At 41.3% G+C, this 24,154-nt stretch overlaps 1 protein-coding gene across 7 annotated transcripts in view; it reads right to left on the bottom strand.

Moving 5' to 3' along the window:
- Positions 1–13,739: 13,739 nt before the first annotated feature.
- The window catches only part of RIMKLB (ribosomal modification protein rimK like family member B), a 55,031-nt gene continuing 44,616 nt past the window's right edge, over positions 13,740–24,154 (bottom strand). Inside the window, exons 8-10 of one of the 7 annotated variants that reach the window (XR_010909263.1) lie at positions 14,582–22,670; positions 14,196–14,251; positions 13,740–13,928 (exon numbers count right to left, since the gene is read on the bottom strand). Coding sequence is in view for 1 of the 7 variants with exons in the window: in XM_060763463.2 (XP_060619446.1) it covers positions 22,617–22,670 (54 nt within the window). In the remaining 6 variants the exon portion in view is untranslated. Of the gene's footprint in view, positions 22,671–24,154 lie in introns of all 7 variants that reach the window. The other 6 variants (XR_009630681.2, XR_010909264.1, XR_010909265.1 and 3 more) reach the window with 6 other exon arrangements.

Genomic DNA, 24,154 nt, shown 5'->3' with positions numbered 1-24,154 from the left:
TGTACAGTATTAGCCAGACAAGCTAATCTACTCCAAACTCAAGAAAACAGAATGTTGGTGGGCAGAAAAAGAGATTAAAGATAGGCTCAAAGCCTACCTTCAAAACTCTGGCATAAACACGGAGAACTGGGAAGCCCTGGCCCTTGAGCGCTCCAGCTGGAGGTCAGCTGTGACTAGCAGTGCTGCAGAATTTGAAGAGGCGCGAATGGAGGGTAAAAAGAGAGAAACATGCCAAGAGGAAGTTGCATCAAGCCAACCCCAACCGAGGCCCCCTTCCACCTGGAAACTGATGCCCTCACTGTGGGAGAACATGCAGGTCAAGAATAGGGCTCCACAGTCACCTATGGACCCACCGCCAGCACACCAATCTTGGAGGACAATCCTACTCGGACAATAAGGGATCGCCTAAGCCAGACAGGCATTATGGCTTGGGTGGTTGGGTCACAGAAAGCAAAATATCCACAAACTGCAATCATAGCAATGTTCTAAATTGGGCTTAGACTTTACCCAAATACTAAGGATCTAAAACTTGGGCTAGATGAGAATACACTGCCCAACTGTCAAATACAATCTTTCAAAACAGAGTAAGCACAAATGACTCACGATCACAGAAGTTGGAGGCTGCAGGTCATTTGTTCCAGGCAATGTACCAGATTTTTAAATTGGGTATTATGATATTATCACCTGTCAGCATTACAGAGAGGTGTCACTTGAATGGGAAAGGGATATTATATATGGTCCAAAGGTGCGTGATTGTGTTATACCCTTGCACCGTCAAGGAAATTAGATTAATAGAAAATGAGTTACTCGCTTTTAGGGGAAGTGAAAATATCAGTAAGGGACTTCCACGCTTTTTCTGATGGTAAACAGCTTATTTTCAAGTCTTCAAAATGTTGTATCAGCACTTTTTGGGTAAATGACATCTTGCTCAAAAATTATTAGCAGCTCAGGCTGCTAAAGATAGACTTGACATTTTCTGTGTTCTGTCAAGTTCTGCCAGTGTCCCCTTCCTCCATGTACTGGAATGCTTCACTTTTTACCTTCTTCTCCTGCCTCCTTCTCTTATAAAACTTGTACTACTCATTCATGAGAAAAAGAATCTGTATGGATGACAGGCTACAATGCAAAAGATTCATTCTGTATCTTTAGAAGTACACTTGGAACTAAACGATCAAACTGTTCCATCATTGTGTACCTATTTCGCCCTTAGTCCTTTTATCTGCTACTGTGCACCTGCTGATTTGATGGCACACCTGCAGGAGTGGGTAGACAGATTTATCTGTGGCTGGCCCATACGTAATTTTTGGGAGTAAATCTCCACATGGGAGACTGAGTTTCTTTTATTTATTTACAGTATACTCCACTCTTCTCACCCCAAAGGGGACTCAGAGTGGCTTTACAGAACATACATGTGGCAAACATTCAATGCTGATTGTACAATTAACAAGGACACACAACACAGAGGTACGAACAGTTTTTCCCATTGTATTTCCGGCATCTTGGAGGCTGTGACTGACTCCGGCCACAGGGGGTGCTTTCGTTCCATCTTGATTCCGAGGAGCTTTCCTCCAATCGATGTCCTTAAGGGCATCTTTATTACCTCCCTGCTATTTCTGCTTTCCACTTGCTGGGTGGGCAGGTGAGCTGGGGCTAACGGTGGGTGCTCACCCTGATCTGGGCTCAAACTGCTGACCTTCAATCTGCAGGACTTTTCTGCAGCACAGTGGTTTAGTCTGTTGTGATAAGCCCTGCCTCTCATTGAAAGCTGCTTAACAAGCCATTACTCCAGACCTACCCAGAAAGGACAGGATTGACAACCTCATCAGAAAGGCCAGCAAAGCGTCCTGCTTTGGCGCCAGACAGAGGGGGCAGCATGATAAGTCTGTTGCCCCACACATCACTCTCTCGTGGCAACGCTTCCCATTGGAGCCAGTACAACACTGGCAGGCTTGTGTTGTGCAGGAAGCATCCAAGGATGCTTTTACCCCAGTTGGGAGCAGGGGCCTCTGATGGAAGTCGCACAATGTCATGGGATGGTCAACATGAAGCTCCATCCCCAAGGCAGGGTGGAAGAGTCCTAAGATAATAGAATCAAAGAGTTGGAAGAGACCTCATGGGCCATCCAGTCCAACCCCCTGCCAAGAAGCAGGAATATTGCATTCAAATCACCCCTGACAGATGGCCATCCAGCCTCTGTTTAAAAGCTTCCAAAGAAGGAGCCTCCACCACACTCCGGGGCAGAGAGTTCCACTGCTGAACGGCTCTCACAGTCAGGAAGTTCTTCCTCATGTTCAGATGGAATCTCTTGTATTGTCGAAGGCTTTCATGGATGGAAACATGTAGGTTTTTTCGAGCTATAGGGCCATGTTCTAGAGGCATTTCTCCTGACGTTTCGCCTGCATCTATGGCAAGCATCCTCAGAGGTAGTGAGGTCTTCTCTTGTAGTTTGAAGCCATTGTTCCGCGTCCTAGTCTCCAAGGAAGCAGAAAACAAGCTTGCTCCCTCCTCCCTGTGGCTTCCTCTCACATATTTATACATGGCTATCATATCTCCTCTCAGCCTATTCTTCTTCAGGCTAAACATGCCCAGCTCCTTAAGCCGCTAAAATTGTCCTGTCTGATGAGGGCCAGAGTCTTTGTGCCGGAATCTGATTGATGATATAGGCAGATCTATGTTATAGTGTTAAAGGTATTTTCAGAGACACTGTAAAAGAAAGTATCCATTATCACTTTCCACAGCACCATTAGCAAAACTAATCACTCTAATCCGTTCCAACTTGGATACCATGTTCACATCAGTATCTGAAGATGTAGTATCAGTGCCTCCTTGTCCAGTTTTAATGAATTCATTTCAATTGGTGCAGCTTGAGGATGTGGACAAGATCCTTGGAGAAGCGAGGGTGACCACATGCATCCTGGACCCCTGTCCATCCTGGCTGATAAAGAAAGCCAGAGGGGGTTTGGCAGTGTGGGTGAAGGTGGTGATTAATGCCTCCTTACAAGAAAGGCAAGATTCCAATGGGCCTAAAGGCCGTCATAAAACCGCTGTTGAAAAACCCATCACTGGACCCCACTCAATTGAACAACTTTTGGTCTCCAATCTCCCCCTTTGGACAAAGTCTTGGACTGTGTGGTAGCTTCGCAACTCCAGGTGTTCTTGGAGGAAACTGATTATATGGATCTGACACAGTCTGACTTTAGGCTGGGACACAGAACTGAAAACAGCCTTGGTGGATGATCTATGCAGAGGTGGGCAGGGGGAGCGTGTCCCTGTTAGTTCTCTTGGATCTCTCAGCAGCCTTTGATACCAGAGATCACGGTATCCTTCGGAGCAGGCATGTAGCTGGGGGGGGGGGGGGCTTGAGCCCCCCCCCCCGAAATTCTCAGGGTAGTCCGCGAAAAGGCCTTAGGTAGGTAAAGGTAGTCCCCTGACAATAAGTCCAGTCATGCCTGACTCTGGGGTGTGGTGCTCATCTCCATTTCTAAGCCAAAGAGCCAGCATTGTCCGTAGACACCTCCAAGGTCATGTGGCCGGCATGACTGCATGGAGCGCCGTTACCTTCCCGCCGGAGCGGTACCTATTGATCTACTCACATTTGCATGTTTTCGAACTGCTAGATTGGCAGAAGCTAGGGCTGACAGCGGAAGCTCACACCGCTCCCCGGAATCGAACCTGTGACCTTTCGATGAACAAGCTCAGCAGCTCAGTGCTTTAACCCACTGCGCCACCTGGTACATTATTTAAACTGTTATGTTTATTCATATCATGATCTGATCACCATGCTCAATATATCTCATATGCATAGGGCTATTGGGGTAACGATACAAAAGGTTTGCTAAGGTAGACCCTCTTTCACTCAGAGTCAGCCCCCCCCCCCCCGAATCAAAATCCTGGCTACGGGCCTGCTTCTGAGATGCCTTGTGGGAATGGGTTTGGGAAGTACTGTTTTACAGTGGCTCGTCTTTCCTGGAGGGTTGCTCTCAGAAGGGTGGGATATAAATATAATAAATAAATAAATGGAAGTGGTGGAGCGGATGCACAACAGCCCAGCAATCTACAGCATTATCTTAGACACAACTATTCCTGTTACAGCAAAAACAACACTCTGGAATGCAAAACAGTTTTAGCATCCTGGGATGCTTCCATCCTGTCTTGGGGACAGAGCCACACACCAGCCATCGGATGGTGTCGTCTGACTTCGCCCTGCTGCTCCGTCTGGCAGCGAAGGCAGGCGGAGTGGGACACTTCGCTTGGCCTTTCTGATGAGGTTGCTGATCTGGACACTTGAAGGTATAGTTGTAACCATGAGACCTGTAACTCTAGACCTGGGGTTTCCTTTGATATGTGACTCTATGTACTTTCAAGTCACATTGCTAACTTGTTGAGACAAGTTGTTTGAAATTTATGGAAACTCTTAAGCAAACCTACCATTGCAAGATTTGCCTTCTACTTATTGAGAATGAGAGAACGTGAATCATTGTCCAGCACCCAAACAACTGCACCCTCTGGTTCTCAGACAAGTAATTTACATGTATTTGATAATCAGAGACAGAAATCTACTTTTGAATTATGTGGTTTTTTTCTTGGAAATTATTAAATGGCCAACTAAAGTGGATTTTTCACAGCCTTTTGACAGCTAAAAGATTGATACTTTGTTACTAGAAATATAATAGAATATTTTTTTTCAACCTGTGATTCAATGGACAGAAGCTTTAGCAATGCTTGCAGTGATGTATGAACAAATTTCACATGTGGTCAGATTTTACAAACACTTACAACGAATAATGCTATTTTTCTTCCGTTTATGTTTTTGCTTTCCTGGTTTTATTATACCATAACATTATTGTATGTAGCTTAAACCCCTCTTGAAAGTAAGTGCATTTTTAAAAACAAATACAATAAAAACAATATATTCAATAAATCTATGGCACTATTGTTCATGTTGTTATAATGCATGAACTAACTTATCTTTGAATTGTTTTAGTTATTTTTATTTATCAAAGCCTTGAGATTTTTTTTAAAAGACACTCCTTTCCACTTTGAACGTTTTACTGGTGTTACAAGACATTTATCAATATTTCCACCCCATGATTTCCTTCCAAATCCTCCAGTGTTTTCCTCACTTTAAATAGTGAGTATGGAATTTACAAAACACATTAGACAAAAAAATAGCTTATTCCTGATGACTAGTGTGCTGCTTACATGCTATACAATCATCTCCCTCCTTTCCTATTACATGGTAATGTAGGGATGATTATTTGGTTCTCTTGAGTTGAAGATCATTTCCTAGAGGATTTTGTAACCCTATTCATGTGCATTTAGATGTACAATACAATTCCTGCATTCATGGGACTAGCCTCAAACAATAGTTTGAAGACCATTCTCGTAGTACAGTATCCATGTTTTCATTTATTCACATATTAACAAGGCATTTTCTACACATCTTGAGGCATTTTCTAGGTTCTCCAGCATGACTTTATGGCATTCCTGGGCTGAAGGTCCATTTCAATAGGGTTATTACCTACAGATTTGTGTATCCACATGAAGTTCAGAAACATAGTCCTTGGTACTTTACTATGAGAATGTTCCTCAAACCTTTTAAAGAAAGCATCTGTGCATGGCCATCATTAAATGGTAGAGGTGGACAATTATTGGGGGCTTTCCGCCAGATCCACCAGTATGGCTGTTACATTAGAGCAGTGGTTCTCAATCTGTGGGTCCCCAGATGTTGTAACCTTCATTTCCCAGAAATCCTAACAGCTGGTGAACTGGCTAGGATTTCTGGGAGTTGTAGGCCAAAACACTTGGGGACCCACAGGATTTTGCACTCTGAGCACTCTACTCCATCCTGACAGAGGTGTCCTTGGACATCAGATAGAGCTGGAGAAAATGGAGGAAAGCAGGAGAAATCTCATTCTTTGCATATAGAATCCTCTTATTTGCATGGGATCCCCCTGTTTCCCCACATTTCTGAAACATTTCCTGGATGAAGCAGCATGGACAATAGGTGGAAGTCTGCTTGTTTTGTTGGAAGAGATCTGTGTTACTTCATCTATTAACTGTTTTAGAGGCATGTAAAAATGGTGGTTGGGGCGGGGGGGGGGGGGGGGGATCTTGCATGTGATGAAGTTCCAAGGCTCATCAAAGTGAGTGTGTCACTAAAACAAGAGCTTTGTTTCCCCTGACCAAACATTCTTTTTCAAAGCAGCTGTGGGTCATTCCTTACTGTGCAATTTGTCTGCTAGCTTGACTTGCTGTTCTGAGGCTCAAAGTCCTGTTAGTGTTTCCTGTCATTCACATAATTCGAGAAGATGCCAAAACATCTATCAAAGCAAATAAATGTTTTTGAGTTCATGGCAAAAAAAGAAAAAGCTGAGGAACATTATCATATGTGTCCAATTTCTTCTGAACATCATTCATCAGACTGGAAGAAAAATATAAAGGACTGTTTTCCTGAATCAAGAGCAACAGCCTATTGCCGCTTTATGAAACCCGTTGGGTTGAGCAACATAATGCAGTTTTACGTTTTGTTGAATTGTACAGTGTGGTGGTGAGAACACTTGAAGAAATAAGAGAGCCCTCTATACAACAGCGAGACTTCTTCCCAAGCTGAACAAGTTGTTTTAGCTGTTCTGAATGCTGAATTTGTAGTAACCATGCACATCTAAAGAAAGCTTCTGTCATCATCCCTTCAGCTTAGCAAAACATTACTAAGAGTAGATATGGACATTTTTGGTAGTCTGCAACATGTTGATAGTCTCTTTAAAAAAACCAGGGAGATGCACAAAGAATCTGTGAAAGAATTTCAGGATATCTTTGACACAGCAAGATCAGTGGTGGAATCTATGGGTGGAGAAGCTAGGATTCCTCACATCTGTTCAAGGCAGACATTTAAAAGCAACATCCAGGCAACTTCACCAACACCAATGGAATATTATGAGCTAAATGTGTACATTCCATTTCTGGACGTTTTCTGCAGTCAGCTTCAAGAAATGTTTAAAAGGCACAGAGAAGTAGTTCAGGAACTGGAAGTGTTTCTCCCTATTAATTCTGTTTGAAAGCATACATAAAAAGCACAATGGAGCAAGGAAGATTGACTAGACTGGCATGCTTGAATTTTATCAATGGAGCCTGATTTCTGTCAAAGTGTATTGACACAGTTTTCAAGTGTTTCCAACAGACATTGCAATGTTCTTTTGTAATCATAAATTATCAATTAAGAGTCATTTTCAATTTTTTGAAGACTTGAAACTTTGTAACTAAAACAGAAATTTGATTCAATTAAATCTATATAAAAATAGAGAATGAGTCATATAAACTACATTGTTTTGTGTTATGGGCCTACTCTTCAAAATTCGCTAAAAAATGTTTCAACTCCCCCCTCCCCGATGTTTTTTCTAGCTATGGTCCCGCTCGGGAGGCAAAACACATATTCACAAACACTTGGGAAGTGGGTTGTTTACATTTTTTTACCATTCACACGGTAGCTTTGCTTTCATCCTCCAACTAAATGTTTGGGGAGCTTTTTTGTTTTATTTTATTACTATCAGGTACAAATGTATGGCCACATTTGTAGGAAAATGTATATTACTTGTCAAGGCAATCAGCTTATTGTGCAGTTACCTGTATAGTACAGGCCACTGAATAAATACCCACCTATTGTACGATTAAGAGAATGGAAGCAGTGATTCACTAGCTGTTGTGACACTTTTAAAGGTTGGGTTGTTGTAGGTTTTTTGGGCAGTATGACCATGTTCTGGAAGCATTCTCTCCTGACATTTCATCTGCATCTATGGTAGGCATTCTCAGAAGTTGCGAGTTCTTTTAAAGATTAACAGCATTGAACTGTTTGCAGGGTATCAGTTTACATGTGTTTTTGTAATGGTATATAGTTTTGATTTCAATCATACATCTTTTAAAAAAAATTAAAAATATCCATGGAGCCTCTTGATTTCATTCACATTCATGAATGACAGACTCTGAGGGATGCTTTCAGCTTTGTACTGCTTTGTACTGAAAGTGTAGGTTGTTTTCAACCGAGATGTGTTGCAAGGATCTCAGGACAACAAACAAATTTGGTTTACACAGGAATAAAACCATAAAATCTGGCATTTTCTGAGGCTTTCCTCCTATCTGGAGGCACCCATAATCTAAGAGGCCCAGACACTGCACAGCTGGAGATGCAACCCACGACGTAAGGGGAAAAACAAAAATACTTGGTCAATGACAGTGAAATAAACTGTCAGGGGGGCGAAAGTTCAATCTGAGCTGGAGGAAAGATGAGCCAAAGAAACTGAGGATTATGATACCACAGCTGTCTGGTTACATCATCGCATGCCACAGATTGCTTGGTTTGGCCACGCTGAAACAAATTTTCCAAGGTTCAGCTAAATCCAACTGAGCCGTTTGAACGCCCTTGTGATGGAAGCTGCAATAGCACCACATACCTTCTGTCTTTTCAACTTTCTATGAAATGGACTGATTAATTTGCATGGAACAGTTCTCCTGGTGGCCATGTTGACTTGGGGTATCAAAGGCTTTAGTCCCAAAATGGCACTTTCCCAAGATCATCCTATCAGAGGTTTGCATGTACTACCTACCACAATTTTAACTGGGTTTTCAACCATTACTATTTGCAGAAGATACTTCTACCAGGAAAGCTTTAACCTTGTGTGTGTGCGCATGCTAGTTTTGTTTTTGTATCTTTGGAGAGCATAAACTAGCATCCTAAAATACCATACATGCTTGCATATAAGTTGACCTCATGTATAAGCAGAAGGCAAGTTTAGGAACCAAAAATATGGATTTTGATATGACCTGTGGATAAGTAAAATGTAGGGCAGGAATCTGGACAAAAAAGGAAAACGATGTCATAAACTTACAAAATTCCAGGAGGAATAACCTTTTGAGTTCACATTGAAGGCTGAATGGACAAGGAGGGAACTATGCAAAATGGTGGCTGTACGATGTGGAGGGGAGACAACCAGACAAAGACAAGGTGAAGAAAACACAGATCCATTCTGTAGGGAGTTAAAACACCAGCCACCACTGGTCACTGCTGTTTCCCCATCTAGGCATTTTAAAATGCTAGAAAAGGTGCTATAGCAGGCCCACACAACTTGTCAGCAGTAAGAGGCCAAAATTAGTTGGAGGAAGTGTTAGCTTTGGACATAATTACCAGCCAGGACATTTAAGGTCTGAGGAATTGGTGAACTGGGGCAACAGCAGAGAGGATTTTGTGGAGGGGGCATGTATATGGGAGATGCAAGTAGCAATAGCAGAGGGCTTATCTCCGCTCCGCTTTACCTTTCCGGAAACCCACTGTGCAATCTGCTTGCTAAAAGGACAGTTCAGAGCAGGAGGAACAGGAAGGAGGAAGATGGAGAGGCAAGGAGGAGAAAGATGACAATGAAAAACTGAAACACTTGACATTGATAAGCAAATGAGCTGGGCTGTCCTTCCTTGACAAGGACACTTGACATGTTTGCCAGATGCACAGCAACAGATTATCTCTCTGGCACACAAACACACTCAATGTATTGTCGAAGGCTTTCATGGCTGGAATCACTGGGTTGTTGTAGGTTTTTTCAGGCTATATGGCCATATTCTAGAGGCATTCTCTCCTTATGTATCGCCTGCATCTATGGCAAGCATCCTCAGAGGTAATGAGGTATCCTTAGGCCCTTTCCTTTCCCCCCTCACTACCTCACTACCTTTGAGGATGCTTGCCATAGATGCAGGTGAAACCTAAGGAGAGAATGCCTCTAGAACATGGCAATATAGCCCAAAAAAAAACTACAACCCAAACACACTCAACTTTTGCATGGCAGGAGGGAAACAGTTTGCAGTGCCACTGGAAGTCCCAATGCTCTTTACAGTGCTACTGAGGGCTTGCTGAGAAAAAGTAATGGGAGTAGGGTGCAACTGGGCTTGTCTTCCTGCCCAGACATTTCCCTCCTCCCCATTCCCAGGGTCCCATGAAAGACTTGTAGTGGAGCTGTTAGGACAACCAAAGGCTGAGCCAAAGCAAACAGAGGAGCAAATATCTGTCATTTGATGCCAGCAGCCCTATGCCACCCTGAGGCACAGAAAGGTGGAGGCAGCCAACTGTGGGAGGGAAGCCTGTATACAGCTTGGGCTGCCCCAGAATTTTCTTGCTTGGGGAAAAGAGGGAGATACTAGTCATTTCCAGCTCATAAATAACTCTTATGCTTTGCACTCCTGGGTTTTAGAAAAGTGGAGCTTGAAGGGGGGAGCAGGGAGTTACTGCCCAATCTAGGATGAGGTGGGAATTGATTGCAGGGAGCCGGTCAAAGGAGAGAGCGTGTAGAGCGGCAGAGCGGGTGGCAGCCTCCCTGTCATCCTGGAAAGATAGGTAGAGGCCAGTCAAAAACCTTTGACAGTCCAGATGCAGCCAGCAGGCCCTATGTTGTAGCAACTTAAGTGGAATGAGTTGGTGCTTCCTTTATGTTCTCCAAGGACAGTGGTTCTCAACCTAATGTTTTGGCCTTCAACTCCCAGAAATCCTAACAGCTGGAAAACTGGCTGGGATTTCTGGGAGTTGCAGGCCAAAACACCTGCGGACCCACAGGTTGAGAACTGTTGTCCTAGGATGCACTAAACTCTTGACTTTTCCCATTTTACTCAGGGAAGGGGATGACCCCTTTGTTTTCGCACAAGAGTTAATGTACAGATCTCATAATGGCACTCCATGCAGTCATGCCAGCCACATGACCTTGGAGGTGTCTATGGCTTAGAAATAGAGATGAGCACCACACCCCAGAGTCAGACATGACTGAACTTAATGTCAGGGGACAACCTTTACCTTTTTTTTAAAACAGATCTCATACTGACCCATGAATACGTCAGCTTGATTTTTTGATTAAAATGTTTAGATCATATACAGTACTTGCCTTTTTGTGGCATGGTAGAAGACACATTAAGTGGTATAGCCCAATAGCTACATAATGTGAACCCACTGAGCTACATAGCTTTCACAGAATCATAGAATCAGACTTGAAAGAGACCTCATGGGCCATCAAGTCCAACCCCCTGCAAAAGCAGGAATATTGCATTCAAAGAACCCCTGATAGATGACCATCCAGCCTCTGTTTCAAAGCTTCCAAAGGAGCCTCCACCACACTCCGGGGCAGAGAGTTTCACTGCTGAACGGCTCTCACAGTCAGGAAGTTCTTCCTCATGTTCAGATGGAATCTCCTCTCTTGTAGTTTGAAGCCATTGTTTCGCGTCCTAGTCTCCAGGGAAGCAGAAAACAAGCTTTCTCCCTCCTCCCTGTGGCTTCCTCTCACATATTTATACATGGCTATCATATCTCCTCTCAGCCTTCTCTTCTTCAGGCTAAACATGCCCAGCTCCTCAAGCCGCTCCTCATAGGGCTTGTTCTCCAGACCCTTGATCATTTTAGTTGCCCTCCTCTGGACACATTCCAGCTTGTCAATATCTCTCTTCAATTGTGGTGCCCTGAATTAGACACAATATTCCAGGTGTGGTCTAACCAAAGCAGAATAGAGGGGTAGCATTACTTCCCTAGATCTAGACACTATGCTTTGTTGTCCTTCTATGGCTTATTGTTCCCTAACACCACCTAAGAATTCTCATATATTCACTCTGCCAGTATAAAAACTTATGTTTGCTATAGGCCATGCCAAAGAGAAGAATTTGATACTTATGATTCAACTATGCTTATTAAGAGGTAAAGAAATCATTGCAAGGAGGAATAGGCAAGGCCTAGTGGAGGAAATGGGAGTTGTGTTAGACTGCAATGACACTGGTGCCATAGTGCTTGGTAAGATTCTTCCTTACAGTGTAAGAGCTCTCTTAGGCACTAGAGACTTTGAATAGTTCTTTGGCAGTGGGAATCTATATTGTTCCAAAACAAGCCAGTAACCTTCTGACTCTTCTTACAGCTGTATCCCTTTGTTCAATGTATATTAGGATTTACAGAGATGTCTCTCGAATTTTGGATTTGCTGTTATTCCACAGTATTGCCAGTTTTGGTGTGTTAAGAAAAAAAAATGCTTTCTTGGCTCAAAAGCCCTAAGTCCCCAAGCCAAGCCACCTGGCCCTATTTTGCCTTGCCTTTCTCTGAAGCAAATCTGTCTGTTCAATTTCATTTGTTTATGTAATTGGCAGATGTTTTCTCTTCTTTCTCTAGGAGGCCTCACTACCATTAGAGGGATTTCAGATGCAGATATGAATAACTATATTTGGTTTCCACTCTGAAAATATCTTCCATTTTATGAGGTGTTTTTGTTATTAGATTGTACCTGACACAATTTCACCCTTATTAGACTCACTGGGCTGATTTCCTTGGGCCACATCCATCCCCCTTTACTGGTTTTGTGACCTACAAACTATTGCCTCTGTAGTTTTTAAGCTTTTTTTTTTTGTATTATTATTCCTGTAGGCCCCCAGAACCAACTTTTTGGGCTAAACAGAATGCAAACCAAGTCCCCCCACTCCAAATTGGTGTTGGATGCCCCCCCCCCCCCCCCCCCCGCTGCCAGATATAAATCTTGGCAATTGTATGTGACATTTTTCTTCTTAATCATGTTTTCATTTTAGTGCCATGACTGTTTGGGTTGCTGGTGTTCCAAGAGTTACCTGGTCGCCTCTGAGAAGTAATTTTTGCATTGGTGCTTTCTATAGGCTAACATGGGTGTTCCACATTGTACCTCTTTCAGTTGGCATCCTCGGGGTCACACTCCTCCCCCATCAGGTAGAGTTCTGTGTAAAAAAAAAAAAAAGAAGAGTCTATTTAACAATGCCCTCTTCAGTAAAACTTGCTTTCGGGTGAGGAATGGATGAGCCCACTGCCTCTCCCTTCCATTGCTATCTTCAACACCTGCCTTTGCAGTTCTTCATATGTAAAAGGGCTCATCCCTGCAGTGACATGTTTCCTCAATTTAGATATGGCATCATGTTTTTAGTGTTGTAAATAGGAGAGCCTACATGAATCAAGCCAGTTCCCTGGCAGAGGTCTTTAGCCCCAAATATGCAGATGGGTGTGGGGACAAGCAACATTGATATGAGAGATGGGATCCAAAGGTTCATTCTCACTGATAAGATATTATTTGAGTGTTGTATGTGGGGGTGGGGTGTGGGGTGAAATTCTAGTTAGGGCTACAAGTGTATCTCTTGCTAGAAATTTCTGGGATAAAAATGTATCTTTGCTGTTTTGCTCTTGATGTAAGCTGACAATTGTGAGATTATCAACACAGATGTCTTTAATGGTGTGCCATACATTTATCTCTGTGGTATTAACTGTTTTGAATAAAGTAATAGGACTAACATAGTTGTCACTATACATTGCTTTAAGCTGCCTTAAGTTCCATACTGGGAGAAATGTGGGGTGAAAATAAAATACCATTCTCAATATGTGAAGCATGTGACTTGGGAAATGCCTTAAGTTTCCACAGCAGGAAGTGGGCAACATACCATTTGGAAGACATGGAAACACAGCAACACTGGGAGGTGGATTTGAGTAAAGACAGTGTTTGCCTGTGGTGGAATTTCAGGCAGAGTGAGACAATTGCCAATATAGACTGATCTTCACAACATTCGTGTGATCTTGGTTTGAATTTCTGGAGTCGATACTACGAAGAATAGCAACACAGAAGTCAGTTTGCACTGTTGTTCTGTTGCTTGCAGTTCTAAAGACCATCACAGACATGTTATACAATAATGTTGTAAGAAGAAAGAGCACACATCCACACAAATTAAAACTTTCAAATTTTATTAAATATTTCTTTCATTATTTAGATGTATGATTAACACCACTGCCATTTCATCTCAGCCTCTGGGGATTGTCCCACCTTGAAGTATTCCCTTCATAACTGAAGAAACCAAAGGAAAGGACCAGACCCCTGCCAGGAAGATGATGTTCAGTCTCTTGATGCTTCATGACCCTAAAGAGGCAAGTCAGACAGAAAAATGGTCATGGTAATAAGACTCAGAACTGTTGGAGGAGAAAGGGGTGGGGATGGATACAAGCATCTCAAAAACCACCAGAATACTTGATTTCTTCATTGGTAGCCACCAGACTCATCAAAGATACTGACTAGCCTTGAAGATGGTCCTTCATTATTGAGGGAGAAAGAGGCACAGTACAGATTATGAGCTCAAATCGATTGGTAAAGCATGCTGCTGCCATTACTCCCCATGCCATGCATTACCTGTCCTGCAGTAAAATAGCTCCCGTCTCTGAGGCTGCTGGCCTAGCATCAAAGTCCTGTAGAAATATTTCACAAAAAGGAAAAAAATATACATAAGCAGTTTCACCAGATCTGAATGGTCATTATTTCCTGTAATACCCAAAGCTTGCCTCTGAAATTATCAATTGGAACAAAAATTATTTTGTAGCATTCACAGGTCCTTGCAGGTGGACTATACTAAAGGAAACTGCTGAAGTAAAAACAGGCATTCTGTCACTTTTAAAGGCAAGATCAGTAAGTTTATGACAAGTGGAATTAAATTATACAAAATTAAAAAAATCTTAATGTGAAGTAAAGCATGTCAGGAAATCTAGACTTCTCTCCTGCTTTAGAGTCACAGAACTTACCTGGTTGAACTCCATTTGCTCCTCAGGTAAGCTCAATTCTGCTACCACAGCTAGACTGGGAGAGAAGTGCTTGAAATAATAAAAGTACAGGGATGAGGATAATAACTAACTGGGGACTGATTTCCTTTCCTTTGCCCATATTCCACATTCCTCAGAACCCTGGGTTTATAGATGTCAAAAGCATTCACTTGATTGTCCTTTCTCAACATTTTTTGTTTGCATATGTCAAAAGGATACACTTGTCCTTTCTCAACATTTATTTGTCCCATGACAACCAGTTTAATGATTCACCTTTTGCCAATAAGTTGCCTGGAAAAGCTTCACACAGAAGAAGATGTGTGCTTTTAGCAGAGGAGGAAGGATGAGTGCAGTATGAGGAGTCAAGAGAACCCAGGAAGCAAACTAAATGAGGTCAAAAGGCACGGAAGCAAAGATAACTGAAATGCTATTATCAGAGATGGTATTATTTACTACACTCATAATATCATTTCCCCATGACGGAAGTCAAAGTGGTATGTGGTTTCAACTTATCTCCCATTCAAATACTACTCAGTACAGACTTGCTTAGCCTCAGTAAACTGCCTGCATTTAACCTTTAAAGACTTGTACACAGAAGATCACAAAAAGTTAATGGGCATAAAATAATGCAAAACTTGACCAAAAAAAAAAAAAAGAATCAAACATGAAATGTGCATTTCAGAAAGTGAGCAGTGTGAGGTGGACAGAAAATTTCACATTGAAAATCATTCAGCTGCCCATCTGTAACTTAGCAGGAGAAAAATGTTTAAAATGTGTTCTTGCAACCTAGAATGAAATAATGAAGGGAGACTACATTTAAATCCGTAAGGGATGAGCCTTTCTTTAAGCAACATCTTCATAGGGGGCTATTGCTCAGAGGGTAGTAGCTTGTGTGTGTGTGTTGACTAAGCATTGAGCCACTAATTCAATTCTACTGGAATCAGCAGAATTAGAAATTTTGCATTTTTGTTAAATAAAAGTAGGAGTAAAAATAGGGGGAGGTATCCTGCTGATCTCCCTGGGTTTCTCATTGACCCTGATATCTTCTTGGACTAGTTATGTGGGATAGGAGTAGGAAGCACTGTTCTACTGTGATTCTACTCCTATCTAACAGACCAGTCCCGTAGATTCCTGTCCAGCTCCATGGCTCTGGGGTGCCACAGGGTTCCAACTTGTGCCTTCAAGGCCCCATGAGTGATGTCATTGAGGCTTTAGCACTGAGTGCCATCAGTATGATGATGACACTCAGCTCTATTTTATGTCCTCAGTCAGCTGGGGCTATGCAGGATCTGTCCCAGTGTCTAGATTCTATAATGGGTTGGAGGAAGGCCAGTAAACGGAATCTATCAATAAGATGGGGACCCCGTGGATTGGTGGGTCTTAAGTCTGAGAAATGGACAAACAACCTGTCCTAGATGAGGCTGAATTCTGCCTGAAGGAACACTCAATAAATCAGATTTAAAAGAGCACTGAGCTACAGGATGGATAAAAAGGTTTCATCAGAATAACAATAAACTGTATTTATATACCGTCCTATCTTCTCGAAGAGCCTCAGGGCAGTCAAGGAAAGGGGGTGGAGGCAAGTTGTAGTGAATGGACTGGATGCTATTACAGAATCACAGAATAATAGAGTTGGAAGAGACCACATGGGCCATCTAGTCCAACTCCCAGCTATGCAAGAAAAGCACAATCAAAATATCGCTGATAGATGGCCATCCAGCCTGTTTAAAAGTTTCCAAGGAAGGAGCTTCCACTATACTTTTAGGCAGAGAGTTCCACTGTTGAACAGCTTGTACGGTCAAGAAGTTCTTCCACATGTTCAGGTGGAATTTACTCCCCTGTATTAAAAAAAAAAACTGCCACTCACCAATGGTTCCCCCATTACCACATCCAGTAGCTAATATGTTGTGTGGAAAAGTGCAAGGAGGATGGAGAGATCCAGAAACTACATCTAGTTTACAAATTGTTGGTTTGCCAGTTATATGAAACAAAATTGTCACCACTTCATAACATGGTGTTGGCAGAAAACAAACTTTCCTTTGCAATCTTCACCTTAAAAGCCCCCCCCCCCCCAAAAAAAAAGCTATATTCTGTGGGCAGGTGGATATGCCCTGTATTTATATTGCAGCTGTTGTTTGATCACACAAGCATTCCTATTATACTTGTGTACATGGATGTGTTATTTCCTTGTCAAGCTTTTGCTTACAATCTGAAAAGATTAATTTAGGTTCCATCTTGCTCCTGACACCAGGCCCAATGGGGCTTCTCGAGAGAGGAATTATTTTTTAATTTGATGACAATTTAAACTTCTCTCTTCTACCCAGGCCCAATCATTCTTTAGCATTGCTCCAAAGGTTGCTGTACCCATGGAGTTCCTGCTCTTATAAATTGTGTGCCCATCTTGCAACCTGGAAAGAGAGGAACACTGTAGATAAAATAAAACATCAAGCAGTACAGTCATCCACAGAGTGGGAAACTGTGGCAGATCCAGGGTTTGCATTTTGTCTCTCAAATCCCCCAAGGGAGCCCTAAACGCGTTCTGGAAATTCCCCGGAAGAGAACAGAATTCTACAGGATGAGGCACCATAACTTCCTTTTTTTAAAATGCGTGCCATTCAGTTGGTTGAAGATGTAATGGAGCGCTAGTGGTCTCGTTCGAGAGGCGGGAGTATAAAGTTTGGCCTGACACAGTTCAGTCGCCATCATGCGTTGGGACAGTGAGGAGCGTGATTTTGCCGTTGAGGCCTACTTTTCGAGCGGATTTGGAGTGGCTGGCCTGCTTTCCAGATTTGGCCCCTTGTGATTTTTTCTATGGGGTTTTTTGAAATTCTGTGTTTATGTGAACCGTCCAAGGACCCTACAAGATTTGAAGACAAACATCCAGGAAGAAATGGCCAACATAACGCCTGCTATGCTGGCAAGAGTCATGACAAACGCCAGAAATCTGTTTATTCCGTGTATGGAGAATGAGGGATGTCACCTACTTAATTTGATCTTCAAAACTACGTAAAACAAAACTTTAGGTATGTGCCTATATTATAATTTTTTTTCTAATTCATACAATGGGTTTTATTAAGTTTTGAAAAAAGAAAGTTATGCTGCCTCACCCTGTATTTCTGTTTTTGAAAAGGGAGGGACTGAACCCAAGATAGGCCACTGCTCTAAGGGGCTTCCAAGAGAGGCTGGCTTGGGAGCTTGGAACTTTCAAAGACAACAGAAACAACTCTGGAGACCAGACTTTGCTCACCTATCACACATGCCTACCTAAAAATGAGTAACAGGATCTCTTCTAAGGTGCTCCAATACATTACATTACATTTATTTAGTGTCAAAAGCATTGCATAAATAAGTATAAAACTGATAAAAATAGAGGGAACACAAATGGTTAAATGATTTTTGACCAGAAACAGGCAATAGCAACTGCATTCTCTGTAGCTTTAAACAATTCTTCTGTGCATGAGGCAGGGCATTTGGGCAAGCATACAGATGCGGAGTTATTTGTTCTGCTCCACAGTCGCACAAAGTGGAAGATTCTTCTAGGTAGTGACATTTTGCCAGGTTGTCTTTTGATCTGCCCACTCTGCTTCTAAGTCTGTTCAGACACTTCCAAGTTGCCCATTCTTGGTTTGCCCCTGGAGGAAGACCCTCGTGGGGAGCCACAGTATTCAACCTTGTTTCTCTCATAGTCAGAAGAAACTTCCTGTTGCACATCTTGGGGGGGGGGGCAATGGTAACTAGCTTGTAGAGTTTATCAACAGGTGTATGTTTAAGACATCCTGTGATTTTTTGTGTGTGTCAGGAGCAACTTGAGAAGCTGTAAGTTGCTTCTGGTGTGAGAGAATTGGCCGTCTGCAAGGAAGTTGCCCAGGGGACGGCAGGATGTTTTACCATGCTTTGTGGGAGGCTTCTCTCATGTTCCCGCATGACAGAGGGAGCTGACAGAGGGGGCTCATCCATGTTCTCCCCAGATTCAAACCTGCGACCTGTCGGTCTTCAGTCCTGCCTGCACAAGTGTTTCACCAGGGGAATAATAATCCTGTGATTATTCTGCATGTTTCTATCAGTGCTATGTTCATCTGCTTTGCATGGATAGGCTTGTGTCAAACAGGACAGGCATATTTGACAGTTAAGTAAGACAAGGCCAGGACTGATGTTCTTATTAATTTTGGGTCTGCTTCCCATGCACTGCCAGAAAGTTTCTGCAGGATATTATTGCGTGCAGCTATTTTGTGCTTAGTGTTCATACAGTGTTTCCTAAATGTTACTGTTCGATCTAAGAGGACACCAAGATATTTAGGATGGAAACAGTGTTCAAACTCTTGGCCTTCCCAGGTAACTTTAAATTGCTTTTAAGCATTTTAAATTACATGCACTGTGATCAAAGAACTTGTGAATGTTACACAATGAACTACACAGGGATGTGCTGTCATAAGACTTTTTAGAACTATTAAGAGCAAATAATTTCTACCTGAAGCATATTCATAATTTCATTGTATCTCATAACCTGACCGAAGGCATGCTAATCAACAGTGAAGAGCTGGAGAACCACAGTGTGCTCTTCAGAGGAGCAACACCAATCTTAGCTCAGTTTATCTTAAACAGTGTATAAAAATCTCAAGGGTTATCTTGTTCTAGTCATAAATATAGTCAGGCTCACATATGTCTCAGCACCAGTAAATTGTCTTCATTGACTGAAATTTTCCACAAGTGGAATCAATCCTTTTTAGTATCACAGCATCAATTTATGTATATGAAAACTGAATAAAATATACAAGGATGTCTTCAAATGATAGATCATGGTCAGCCCATATCTAAGATGCATTTTTCTTATGGTAGAGACTCATAAAAATAGTGAAAATCTCAGTGGATTCTGTGTCACAGATTGACTCTGATGTGGTGTCATGCAGTAACTATAATTAGCCAGTAATTAGAAACCTTATTTTGTAGTAATTGTTTGTACAGCTACTAGTTTCCAATGTGTGCCATGCTTGGTGTTTCAAGGGATAATAGTACACTTATCTGTATGAACAATCAGAGAACCAAAACATTTTTAAATTATCAAGTGTTGAAACCACACATACTTCTCATTTATTCCTGCAAATTAATAAAAGATTCTTCCCAATGAGCTCGATTTTGTTCACAAAGCACCGCTCTCCATAAATGAGTGATCAGAGGTGAGCCAATGACTTGATGGTGCCAAATCTTTCTTGAAAATTTTGAGAATCTGACCACAAGGTCGATTTTCAGATTCTGTTTAGATGTATAATCAAATTTCTCATGCATATTTGCCTCAAAGCAATTGAGAAGTGTTTTTGGAGGAAAAGTAACTCCCTAATGAATTAAAGGAAGTACATTGTGTAGCATTTTTGGAAAGGAAGTGTTTCATGTAATTAGAACAAGGTGGTGGCTAATACAAAGCAAGAGTCGGATGAACAGCTTAGTACAGTTCCTTGGTGAAATAGTGTCACAACATCAATGAACTCACACAGCTCTCCATAATGGCTTTTAGTCAGCATTCAAGATTAAGCGGTTTAGTGATGTTAAAACATCCGTTATGGTGGATAAGAATTGACCAAGAATCAGACTCACCAAGCAGATTGACAAGTCAGGGAAGCTGCCTCTCATCTTTGCACGTTACATCAGCTAATGTTTTGGAATCCATCTCTCCCCACATGGCAGCATTCTCAGTTCACGGGTGCCATCTGCATTAGTGTCTTCTTCTGCTGCCACCTACCAGTTTTATTACTCTGTTGCAGCACAAGGGTATATAGAGAAGTTCTTGTTCAGCTCACAGAAAAATGATACAATGGGGATCCTTTTAAGGCACCAAGGCTTATTCCAAGATTTTCCCCCACATCCTCCCCCATACCCTTAACAAAAGCAGTGGACAGAAGAAAACCGAGTAATGACTGGATGCCTTTTGGAAGTCATCCATGTTGATAGAGCTATATGGATAAAGGAGTGATTAAATATGGAGATTTAAATGCCCTCAGGTATTGTGCAGGGAAAAGTGTGCAACAACATTGGTTGGATTGAATTAAATTAATCTAATTTTAATGTAGTACTTCTAGTGCGCTATTTAATTCTGTCTTCTGCTCAGGTACATAGTCATGAGCCAAGAAGAACAATACAAGATCAAACAAACTTTCTGAATGGACAGGTCTCACAGCGATAATCCTTTGGTAGTTGTGGTGATGGAGAGTGACAAAAACAACTCCCCCCCCCCCAATCCTTTGTTTTCAACACTGCTGGGCACCCTTTATTGTAAAGGATCCTTTTACAATATTTCTCCAAGTATCTGCTGCTTCAGTACCACCTTTACTCCCTCTTAACCAGAGACTAAACACAGAGTCTGGTACCAGAAACAGCAGGAAATGTCACCTTTACGGATATAAAGAAAGAGGAGGAACATTTGTTTCCAGAGCTAGTCATATGACTATATCGAACAGGGAGAGGGAATGTTAGAGATCTCACTAAGGATTACTTTCTTCAATTGCCAGTTCAAAAGAGATTTATCAAATTATCAACAGCACAGCATTTTACCTTTTTAGTCTATTTGCAAGTAAAAAGAGACTTATTTGCAAGTCAAAAAAGATTTCACCAGTCTCCGTGAAGTAGAAAAATGCTTGAAAACTGATTAGTGGGAAAAGGGACACAAGACAGAGGTGTCCCCCATCAGCAGAATTAATGCAGACATTTCTGCCCTTTTAAACATGTTATGCCTGTGTTGTGTACAGAGGAAAATTACAGAAGAGATAACCACACCTAAGCAACTCCCTCACCAGATGAAACAAAGCAAAAAATTTTTTGACAATACTGTATATGTGTGTTACATATAGAGGCGAATCACAAGGGGGAGTGGTGCATTTAGTGAAAGACTTGCAAAATTGATACCATTTGTTCAAAAAGTGTCAATGAGGCAACCCCATTTGGTATGGCAATCAATACAGAAGTATCAACACAAAGAAGTAAAACCTTGCCAGTGACTTTGAAGAGAAAAAAAATATTCTCCCTTTAGTATACCTGAGAAAGAATTTAGCATTGTTTTAAAATATATCCCCACTAACCATTTTAAAATGTAATACTGCATTAAACTAGCTAAGGAATATTTTTGATCAAGATAGTCTGAACACAAAATAGGAAACAATTTAGGCTTAACAGCATGCTAGAATAATTATCTTTTTGCTACATTAAGAATACTCAAATAATTTGGGGATTTTATCTGAAGCATTTGTTATTCCCAATGAATTCTTTCTTCTGCCAGTTCTTGTATTTCTACATAAAACTCTCTGTTAATACACCACTTTCTAAGCATAATCGTAGTCATGAAATATTTGCAAAGTACTATGCTAGGCAGCACGTTAGAAATGCCACGATATGCTCACCTTCACAATCTTGACAAAGAAACCATCACACTCCAACCTGCCCAATTCAAGTATCTTTTATATACATTTTTTTAACACCTAGTTTTTCATACCTGTTATTAATTGATGTCGATTAGTTTTGTGCTGTGCCCCTGGAAAGCACCAGAGCCCTGTAGAAACTTAAGCCAAGAATGTATATTTTGAGTACGGGCGGGATAAATGAAAAGGGGGAGTGAGGAACATATAAGAGTGGAGATGGTAGTATTTATGGAATTACATACCATCCCTTCACCCCTTTCTAATAATACATGCAGTTTAATTTCATCCTTACCATTAACACATTTGAATATATGGATCTAGAAGTTTTATTAAAACCTGGCTCTAGTAGAATAATAAAACACACACACAAAAGAGGGGAAAGGGGTCATTGTGCTTCCTAGGACTCTTTCTTTCAGTACAGCAGTCTTATTAAGACTGGAGAAGAGAAGAAATTAAAGTTAGAAAACACGGGACGATCAAAAGAGCTGAAAGTTACCTGCCAACAGGTCGGTACTGGATGCCACCAATCTGCTGCGTTTACTGTTTTACCACAGGGGGGAAAAGTTTAGGGAAGAACATTCTCAAGGATTTTTCACAAGGTTTCTCTCTTGCCATCAGAAAGGGGAGAAGGGAAGTTTTTCTCTGGATTGTTTGACTTTTTTTGACTCCTGAAAAGTTTTGCAAAGAACAGTAAGAAAGTGTGAATTGTTAGAAAAATATGGAAAAGGGGGATAGCAGTATATTCACATAATAAAACACTTTTAATTAAGTTACAAACTCCCACGGCCCCAAAACATCAATTTATTAGCAGTGCATTAAACAAAAGTCATTCAACTGAAAACTGTAACATGAGCTATGGAATATTCCAACAGTGATCCATACCACCATCAGAACATTCCAGAAATCACCCTCCAAGGTCAGAGAAATTCAAATAAAAAAGAGAAAACAAAAGAGAAAAGGTAATGTTTTGTTATAAATCCTACAATACTTTAGAAATTCCTAGAACAGTGAAAAATTATAAATAAAAGAGACAGTAGCAGCAGAGGTTACCTGTCCGAGCACCTACAATTCCATAGAGAGAACAGGAGTGGGTCGTGAGTCTCACACCAGCCAAATAGCTCAAAAACCTTCTCAAAAAGAGTGAGCCATGAGAAAGAATTGTACATGTTGATACACATTTCAAAGTTTAAGCCCTTACACATTTAACTAATTTGGGCTCTTCTCATCTCGAAGGCTTGTAACTTTAAAATAAGTCATCCTAGATGATGAGTCTACTGAGTGTCCAGTGCAGCAGTAGTGTCTTTTTTTAAAGCATTGCAGGTCCACAGCACTCTTCTTAGTAGATCTTCTGTGTGATCCATTGCTGGGCAAAGTCAGTATGATACAATCACATAATTTGGACATGGAGTGCAAACCAACAACAGAAGTAGTCCAGGAACATGCTGTGTTTTACATCATGTATCACAATATTCCAGAATGTCAGGAAGATTTAAAAATGTATGAATGTTTTTATCACATTACACCATAAAAGATCTGAAAATATACAAAGCTGTAAACATAATCTGCAATTCTGTACAATACAAAATTCATATATATCATAATTTGAACTGCAAAAATTGCCATATATATAAAAACCACATGGAACTTGATCGAACTCCATCATCATTCCAATCCTGAGGAACAGCTTCCAGTGTAATGATGTGTTCCAGCACTGCCTGTGGTGGCACTATGGTTTCTGGCTTAACAATGGTTTATTTCAACATAATGTTCCAAACTTTGGTGAGCAATGTTGCTTTGTAATGTATTTGAGTGAAGCGAATATTATTGGGGACATGGCAACATATAGCACTACTGTGCATGGAAGCTATATTCTGTTTAAGAGCACAATCCATTTTCCTTACCTAATAGAGTTCTCATGTTTTTAAAACTTTCTTCCACAACATGATTCAACTATAGCTATAATTGGAAAAGTAAGGGAGAGATCTACTATCCCTGTATGGTATCTTCTGTGAACTTTGGATAAGAATTGGCAGCTTCTGCTTACATAAAATGTGAGGCTATGCTTCACCCACAGATTATCCAGTCTTTTTTTGAACACAATGCACAACGAATCGGTGATCATCTCATGAGAAACAGATAAACCAAAGTATGA

Source organism: Anolis sagrei, chromosome 2 (assembly GCF_037176765.1).
Source record: "Anolis sagrei isolate rAnoSag1 chromosome 2, rAnoSag1.mat, whole genome shotgun sequence".
NCBI lineage: Eukaryota > Metazoa > Chordata > Lepidosauria > Squamata > Dactyloidae > Anolis > Anolis sagrei.
The sequence above is the reverse complement of the archived record's forward strand: the minus strand, read 5'-3'. Positions and strand labels throughout refer to the sequence as shown.